The sequence below is a fragment of the Vespa crabro genome, chromosome 22 (assembly GCF_910589235.1).
Source record: "Vespa crabro chromosome 22, iyVesCrab1.2, whole genome shotgun sequence".
NCBI classification, from domain to species: domain Eukaryota; kingdom Metazoa; phylum Arthropoda; class Insecta; order Hymenoptera; family Vespidae; genus Vespa; species Vespa crabro.
The window spans coordinates 1,490,001-1,500,000 of NC_060976.1; the positions used below are offsets into that span (position 1 = coordinate 1,490,001).

Below are 10,000 nucleotides of genomic sequence, written 5' to 3' on the forward strand. Positions count from 1 at the left end.
ACGGATGTACAAACATATTTTGTCTGTTCCTGTCCCACGTTACTTTTCAACATTCTACGGTCCTGAACGATCGTGCGAAGCTTTTACGTTTAATCGTTTCATTTTCATTCCCATAAAAAGAATATATATATATATATATATATATATATATATATATATATATGTATATATATGTATATGTATATATCTATTACAAATATATATTAATTATAATATAGATTAAATTAATATATATATATCTTTGTTACATATATATATTTATATAGTTATATAAAAATATATTTACATGTTACATACGTATTATATATATATGTATATTTTACATTCACTTAATCATGAAACTTAAAGATATTTTTGCGTGTACACATTGACACACCCGTTATAAAATACATTGAGTTTACATTAAAAAAAAAAAAATAAAAAAAAATAAAAATTATTCATCAGCCATGAATAAAATATTTCGTGTGCGTAATTTAAAAGAAAAGAAAAGAAAGAGAAAATGATACTAATTTTTATATTCAATTTTGTTATCAATCTACGATATAGTAAGTGAAAAAATATATGTCCATAGACACACACACACACACACACAATTGAAATGAAATAATGTTAATTTTATTTAAATTTATATTTATTATCATTCAAATTAGAAATTTATTATTGTTTTGAAGATAATATTTTTTCTTCATTTCTTTTTTTTCCTTTCTTTTTCTTTTTTTTTTTTTTTTAATCTTTTTAATCAATATCATTTAACGTAAATGGATAAAATTTTGAGATTTTATAAAAAAAATTGAAATATAATATGAATAACAATATTTTAATAATACTGTAGATATTTAAAAAGAATTTTCTTCGTTTGTATTTCGCGTTGAAGATTTGTAAAGTCTACGTATTTTTATTTATCTGTTTTTTTTTTTTTTGTTATTTTCAAATAATATATAAAAATGAAACTTTAATCAAACCTTTTGAAAAAAAATAATTCACGTGTCAGTGAATCGCCATTGTTGTTACAAGCGACGTTGACGTTCGTCGTTCATATTTTTCAATAATATTTCGATATTGATTATCAAATAGGATAAACTTATTTTTATAATATAGATAAACATATAGATGAATTTATTTTTATTTATTATAAACTTATTGGAAATTTCTTAATATTTATTTGGCCATAAACAAAACGTAGAGATTTGATTGTCGACGATAAAAAAGAGAAAAAAAAATGAAGAAAGAAGGAAAGAAAGAAAAAAAAAAAAAAAAAGAAAAACAGGAAAAGAAAACGAAGAAGAAAAAATTCGAAGTCTTTCGTTTCTACTGTGAAAAAGAGAAAGAAAGTAAGGAGATCGGATTCGAGAGACGGATGCGTGGATCTAAGAATAGGAAAATTCCTTTTTCCTTTCTGTTCTTACGTTGAAAGCAATTTAAAGAGATTCGACGAGTTACTGTGCCTCTGTCTTTTGATTTTGCTTTTGCTTTTGCTTTTTTTCTTTTCTTTTTTCTCTTTTTTTATTTTTTTTTTTTTTTTTTTTATTTTTGTTCGTCAAGTTAATACTTGAACGTACGATTAAGTTAATAAATATATTTACGCTGTCCTGTCGTTCGTATAAATTAATTTAAAAGTAATTCGAAATGAAAAGAAATAAAAAAAAATATATATATATATATAAAAAATAATAAAACAATGATATTTCACGTTCGTGCAAATTTCGTTTGAAAATAATTTTAAAAACAATAATAAAAAATAATTCATCAATACGAATCAATTATTAATTATTAATTTTTATTATTTAATTGTTCATTCGTGATTATCGAGATATTCGATTTTAATATTTTTCTTTCTTTTCTTTTTCATTTTTTTTTTTTAAGTATTACGATCGAAATAAAATTTAATTTTGGATACGTTCACTTAAAAGTATTTTAATTTAAAAGTAATTTGAAAAGAAGAAATTATTCATTAACATGAATCAATTGTTAATTATTAATTTTTATTATTTAATTATTTATTCATGACTATCGAAATATAATAATATCTTTTTTAAAGTATTAGAATCGAAATGAAATTCACATTTATTTTGGATATTCAAAATATTTGATTTTACGATACATTCGTTTAAATTAATAATTAAGACAATGATATTTCACGTTCGTGCAAAATTTCGTTTGAAAATAATTTTAAAAACAAAAATAATTATCCATTAATACGAAATTAATAATTAATTATTATTTATCCTTGATACTTGAGATATTAAATTTCAACAATTATTTTTTAATTAATTAATTATTGGAATCAAAATAAAATTCTATTTCGGATACGTTCACTTGAAAGTATTTTAATTTAAGATTAATTTGAACAAAAAAAAAAAAAAAGAAAGAAAAAGTAATCAACCATTTAACATGAATCAATTATTAATTATTATTTATCCCTGATAATTGAGATATGATTCAATAATCTTTTTTTTTTTGTAAATCATTACAATCGAAATAAAATTTAATTTCAAATACGTTCACTTAAAAATATTTTAATTTTAATATCAATTTGAGAATAAAGAGAAAAAGACCAAACAAAAAATATTGTATGATAGAAAGGTTACGATCGAAGTAAAACTTTTGAAGGAACTACAATCGAAAGAAAGTTCCCCCTTTTCTTTCTGAAATTCTACGGCATTTGGATTTCGGGATTTAAACGGTTGAAAGTCAAAGAGTTTAAAAATATAATACGAGGTTTTGAAAATCTTGGAAAAGAAAAATAGGACAAAGAAAGTACAACCCCTTTCCTTTCTTTCTTTTTTTCTTTCTTCATTCTTTTTCTTTTTTTTTTTTTCTTTTTTTCTCTTTTTGCGTTCCAAGTATAAAGTCGAGAGCAGACCCCCTGCGAACCAAAACGCTTTCCGGCTAGCACGTGTATCTGCTGCCCGATTTTATCTAATTATAGCCAGACGATCCCTAAATTCTAATGGACCCCAGTTACCAACTAAAATTTTATTTACATTCCTTTTGTTTCTATTTTTTACACTTTTTTTTTTCTTTTTTTTTTACAGATTAATTATAATAATTAACTAAAAACGATGTTAAATATTTGTATACTTTTTTTTTTTCTTTAATAGAGCGAACTTTTAAATCGTATTTTAAATTCGACATAGATTACACATTGATATCGTCCATAAACGATTATAATCTGATTATGATATATTGCAATATAATTTCATTTATTATAATGTAAAATGATTTAAATTAAATTTATTCGACATATCATATTACGTTAATATTATAACATGATATTGATATAAATTAAATCTAAATCCAATGATCAATTTATTAATCGACGAAATGCAAATATTAAAAACGCAAATAAATTTTCTAAGATTCATCCTGAAAGAAGGAAAAAGAAACCAAAAAAAAAAGGAAACAAAGAAAAAAGAAAATTCTTCGTTCGAATTTCATCGATGAAATATTATAAAACATATTATAAATTTTGTAATATCCATATAACATGATTTAAATTAAATATATTCATTTATCATATTATATATTAATATTATAATATGATATAATATAAATTGAATATAAATTCAATGATTAATTTATTAATCGACGAATAGAAATGATATAAAAAGGAAAATAAAAATTACAAAAATTCATTCCCAGAGGAAGAAGAAGAAAAAACAAAAAGAAAGAGAGAGAGAGAGAGACAAACAAATAAGAAAAACAAAGAAAAATTCTTTCCCATAGATATCATCGATATAATATTATAAAACGTAATATAAATTTTATAATATCATATAATATTATATAATATAATATATATTAAGTCTAAATTCAATGATTAATTTATTAATCGACGAAAGGTAAATATTGGAAACGAAAAGAAAAATTTCAAAAATTTACTTTACGAAGGAAGAAAAAAAAAGAAAGAAAGAAAGAAAGAGAAAGAAACTGAAAAATAAATGAAACAACAAAAAAATTCTTCGCGTCAAAATCATCGATAAAATATAACAAAACGTATTATAAATTTTTTAATATCATTTATGGTAAACCTATGATCAAATAGATGTACAAGTAGATCGATCTATTGAAAATCGATCGTTCGTCGGCGACTTTTTTTTGTTCTTTTTTCTTTATTTTTTTTTCTTCTTCTTCTTTATCTTCTTCTTTATCATCTTCTTCCTTTATTCTTTCAATTTATTTGAGCAAATCTTCGACGAACGACGACATCTATCTATCCGAACGTCCATGACGGCGTCGGCAACCGTTTGGTCTGTTGCCGTTACACCAAAATAGATTTGGTATCCCGAAGGCTGAAGGAAATCCGTAAACGTAAACTCGCGAAGAAAACCGGCGGCGCTGTCTTGAAACTTTACCCGCGAAAATAAATCGATTTCGTCGATACGCACGAAGGAAAACGGAAAGGAGAAAGAAAACAAAAAAAAAAAAGAAAAGTAAAAAGTAAAAAGAAAAAGAAAAAGAGAAAAAAATTACAAATGATTCAGATCAGATTAGATTAGATCAGATTAGAAATTAGAGAAGATTATCGAAATTGGATCGATAATTGAATTTGTTAATTTATCTCTTTTATTAACACATCGTTGGCCGATTCACAAATATACTCATTTTTGCAAATACATATGTCCTATATAATTATTAAAATATTATGTAAAATATATATAAAATATTATATATTGTTTATATTTGATATTAATTAAATTCAATTTATTAAATTTAATATTTCTATTATACTAATGTTTATACTAATATTAGAATAATAATTCTAATATTTTCAATTTTCCTAAATTTGTAATATTTATTTTAAATTCATATTCAATATTTAGATATTTTATAAATTATTATTATAATTTATAATCAATTATTACTATAATTTACAATAATTATATATATATATATATATATATATATATATATGAGCCGTTTATTTTGAAAGTGGCCTAACTCCATTTATACTTAAATCAATGAATGAAAATGAAAATTTTAAAGTTCTGCATTTATTACCACGTCGGTGTAGATCAAGAAAGTTCGAAAATATTGTATTGACACCACTGTATAAAAATATTAGACAAATTACAACAGCAAACTTATTAAAAAGAATTATTCTTCATATTCCCTTTTCTTCTTTTTTTTTTATAATAACAATAACGTCGACGAGAATGAATTGCCATTACCGTTAACAATGAATTCTTATTGAAAACATCATTATCGCAATTTGCACTTAATGATTAATGATGACACAGAAGCATAATATGTAATGTCTTCAAATTTTTGACTTAGACCACTTTCATAATTAACACTAAATGAATTCCATATAACGTTGAAATTACATCCACTATCTAAAGGTTCATTTTTGACGATATCGTAAAAATTACATTAAATACATATAATTTAAGATAATATGGATGTGAAATAAGTGATAAACTCATTTTTTTTTTAATTTCGACGTAGACCACTTTCATAATTATGGGCACATTTTTGCCAGGCACGTATTTGCTTCCATAGTCTATATCGATAGCTTTCGCTGGACGCATATGTGCGCCCATAGTATCAAAGTGATAATGGTATCATCACAACACGTTTTATCTAATCCCGGTGATTCCCTTGGTAGTAGGAAATTGTACATATACTGAAAGTTGTGGACTACAGAATATGTGTCTATTGAGTATATGACTACTGACTATAAATGACTATAGTCAGTATATTCGTTTAAAGGACTATAATGACTATAAAGACAGTTTAGCCCCGCACCCGTGGTATTTGGCCCGCCACCTAACAGACTACTCCCGCTCTTACCAGTTTTTCCACGCCCCTACAAGTATAGCTCCGCCTACTGCCAGTTTAGCCCCGCCTCCTACCTGTCTAGCCACGCCCACGGGAGTACTTGTCTCCGCCTCCTACCGCTTTGCTCCCACCTGATGCCAGTTTCGCCACGCCCCCACAAGTTTATCCCCGCCCCTGTGGTATTTGTCCCCGCCTCCTACCAGACTAGACCCGCCCCCGGGGGTACTTGGCTCCGCCTCCTACCGCTTTGGTCCCACCTGATGCCAGTTTCGCCACGCCCCCACAAGTTTAGCTCCGCCCCTGTGGTATTTGTCCCCGCCTCCTACCAGACTAGACCCGCCCCCTGGGGTCCTTGGTACCGCCTCCTATCAGTTTAGTCCCGCCCCCGGCGGTACTTGGTCCCACCTCCTACCAGACTAGCCTCGCCCACTGTGTATTTAGTCATTCTTCCTCTCTCCTTCTTAGTCTCTTGTAGTACAAAGGAAGTTTTTCTAAATTTCAGATTGAAAGACTTTAAATAACCTTATGAAAATTTAAATCATTGTTCGTCTCATCTTAAGGAATTCTTTACGAATGGATGTCCCAATACGCACTTGCGCAAAAAGATATATAATGCAATCATATTTTAACGATTGAATTGATAAGAATGATTTTATTATAAATAATATTATGTTTTAAATAAAATATTAATTTCTTTTTGTTTACCGACAAGTGTAAAAAAAAGAGAAGAAAAAAAATATTTGTTCGATTTGAAATCGAATAAATATTTCATTGAAAAGCCTTACGTATAGGATTAGAAGGTTTATCCGAAAAATTTGTGGCTTTGTTTGAGCAACGAAATTTCGATGAAACATTTATTATTCGTTTAAGAGTGATTATTGAAACAGAAGTTTCCTCTTTTTTTTTGTTTTCTTATTTATTTATTTTTTTTTTTTTTTAATTTCCATAAAGTTATTCGTACAAATTAGATTTTATTATTTAAACGTCGTTTTCCGTTTGTATATAATTTCAATTTGTAAAAACAAAAATGTTTTGAATCGCATAAATTATGTTTTCGAAGTGTTTTAAAGATATGTAAAATAAATTGAGTATTGTTTTTTTCAATTTGAAGCATCTTAAATTATGTTGAATGGACTTGGGCACCTTCATATTTTATAATGAATCTGATTGTTAATTTTGAAAATGGCTTAACTCTGGATAAGAAAACGCATATTATTCACTTAATAATTGCCACTATTTTATTAGGAATTATAAATTTAACACCCTTAGATACATTTAAGTAGTATAACTCATTAGTATCCTACACGTATATTTTTAAATTCATTGAAACGCAAACACTTAAATATCTCGATTTGAAGATAAATGGAGTTAGGCCACTATCAAAATAAACGGCTCATATATTCATATTCAATAATTAAATGATTATAAAAATATAATAAAAATTTTAATTCAAATCATGAACATAATTGGGATAAAACCTCAATAATAGCGATATCAGTTATTATTATATATCGATCAACGATGTGTTAATAACGATATTATTTATTATATTATTAATAAATATTTAATTAACAATATTTATTTATATTGTTATAATTTTATACTTTATGATTTTGCATAGACAAATAATATTTATGAATGAATGAATTTATTTATTTTATTCATTAATTTATTTGTTTTGCGAAAAAAAAAGAAAAAAAAGAAGATACAAAAGCGAAATGATTTCGATCGAAATAATTCTGATTAAATAAATAATCATTTAGAAGGGAATCTGAATTGAACACATGTGTCTAACGACACGACAAAGATACGATCGAAATAATCTAAGGCTAAACACTACGATACGTTTGATTGTATGAAAAGAGATAGGACTGATGGATAAACAAACGATGACGATATCCTAGACGATATGGTGTTCTTTGAGAGGCTGAGGGATGAGAGAACAAAAGAAAAGAAAAGAAAGAGAAGAAAGAAATTAAAAGAAAGATTAAAAAAAAATTCGTTCATTCGAAAAAAATCTTCGAATCGAAAATATTCTACGATTTTAAATATTTTCCCGATCGATCGTAATTTATTATAAGTTATATAAGTAATAAATCTTTTTCTTTCTTTGTAATTATGACAACATTCTTCATCGTACAAAATTATTTTCAACGGGACTTATAAGAGTCTGTTTTTCCTTTTTTCTTTTTTTCTTTAAACGAAGCATTCGAATTAAAAAGATGTTTTTTAATACGAGCTCGATTTAATACGGATCCAATGTACGATGTCAATGTAATTATGTCAATGAACAGCAATTATTTATTTATTAATTTTTATTTATATTTATAATGATTTATTTATTTTTTAACTTATTCCTTTTTTTGCGCGATATTATAATCTCTCTCTCTCTCTCTCTCCCTCTCTCTCTCTCTCTCTCTCTCTCTCTCTCTCTTTCAAATATTTCTTATCACGACAATTTATTTTCATACAATTACGATTTAATTTCATCAATAAGATTTATTTACATGTACAAATCTACAATTCTTTAAACTTATTTGCAGATCATTGACTTGAACTTTGAACATTGATACAATACTAAAAAAAGAAAGAAATATAATCGAACGAGTCGATAAAACTTACGACAAACATGAATGACGTTCAATTTTTTCGAAAAAGCTTTTCATTTATATGAAATTCGATCCTATCGTGGAAATATAATTGTTCGTGTTGATCATTTTATAATTTTAAATTCTATCGCATAATTTTATGTTAACAGTTTTGAATTTTCGCTCCGGCAAAAATGGCCGAATAGAATTTCTTTTACGACAGAGCACTCTTGCGACGAACCTTGGAATTAATTTAATAGATGAAACTCACAAAAAAGAAAAAAATAAAAGAAATAGATGCTATTGTCACTTTGATTTATTTTTCTCTTCGATCTTATCGTTAAATTATAATAATATAAGAAGAAAAAAAAATTATTCAATTACGATTCTTAAGAAAATATAAGAAAATTGACACCGAGTGTGCTATGTTTGGCGTGCTGATTCATTTGAACGGTGCGCAGATGTCGCGCGGGAACTTTGAATTTTCCTTTTTTCGAATTTGTACGTTTTTGTTTCTCAAGTGTTGTCCTCACAAAGCCAAGAATTCAAATCATTTTTTTTTAAACTCCATTTTAATCACGATTATTAATATATCTGATTTTCGTCGAAATTATTTTCTATACGTACGAACAAAAAGTAGACATTTTTTTATAGGTTAGTAAAGAAAAATTGCGACCAATATCTCTAATAAAAAAAAAAGAGATATTCATTTATTACCACTTAAGTTATTCAATTTTATTAATATTATTTATTTATATTAATAATATTAAATTCGAATGAAAATTACAAATGTTGAATAAATATATATTAATAAAGAAATATTTAATTAACGTAACAAAACAACATTTTCTACAAAAATAATAATCTTTTTATCTCATTCCTCAGCTCATAGATTTACATATAAATGATAAGATGAAATATAACGAACCAATCGATTTAATTGTTTTATTAATATCAATCATTATCGTAACAATTAAATTACATTACTATTCTTTTATATTTTAGATTTAACGTGAATGCATCGAGAAAGAAAGAAAGAAAGAGAAAAAGAAAGAAGAATCGTTCGAGTGAATCATTGAAGAATGAGGTCGAGGGATTCTATCGTTTACACTCCAGTTTCAATTGGTCCAGACACTGACGACGAAGAAACATTGGTTAATGCTGAAGTCTATAGCAATGGTAAGTTTGAAAAAAAAAAAAAAGAAAGAAAGAAAACGAGATCCATTCAAAAATGAAACAAAATTCGTTTCAACGTAAACAAACAGACATTAATTAATTAATTAAAAGAAATCATTTATCTTTATCAATGAAAAAAATCTTTATTTCTTTTTCTTTTCCTCTCTTTTTTATTTTTATATTTTTTTTTTTTTCATTATTATTATTACTATTATGCATTATTGAAACTTGATATACTCGAACGATAATTTACCGACATATACTCTGTCGATAATATCGACGAATGGTAAAAAAGAAACACAACGTTACCCTATAAGCTCGTATAAATTCTTTGTACTACGATCTACGTTAAAATGGCGCTGTTGGCGCGTGGGTTTGAGGTTAGTGGCCTCAAATGTTCAACCAACAGATTGACGTAAGAAAGGAAATCGCAAGATAAGAGGAACGAAATAAAG

General features: G+C 26.1%; 1 protein-coding gene across 2 annotated transcripts in view; it reads left to right on the forward strand.

Moving 5' to 3' along the window:
- LOC124431799 (protein TANC2) overlaps window positions 1-10,000 on the forward strand; it is a 68,074-nt gene that overhangs the window by 6,818 nt on the left and 51,256 nt on the right. For both annotated transcript variants that reach the window (XM_046980095.1, XM_046980100.1), the window contains exon 2: window positions 9,375-9,548. In XM_046980095.1, the coding sequence (XP_046836051.1) occupies window positions 9,452-9,548 (97 nt within the window). In that variant the 5' untranslated portion in view covers window positions 9,375-9,451. The remainder of the gene's footprint in view (window positions 1-9,374; window positions 9,549-10,000) is intronic.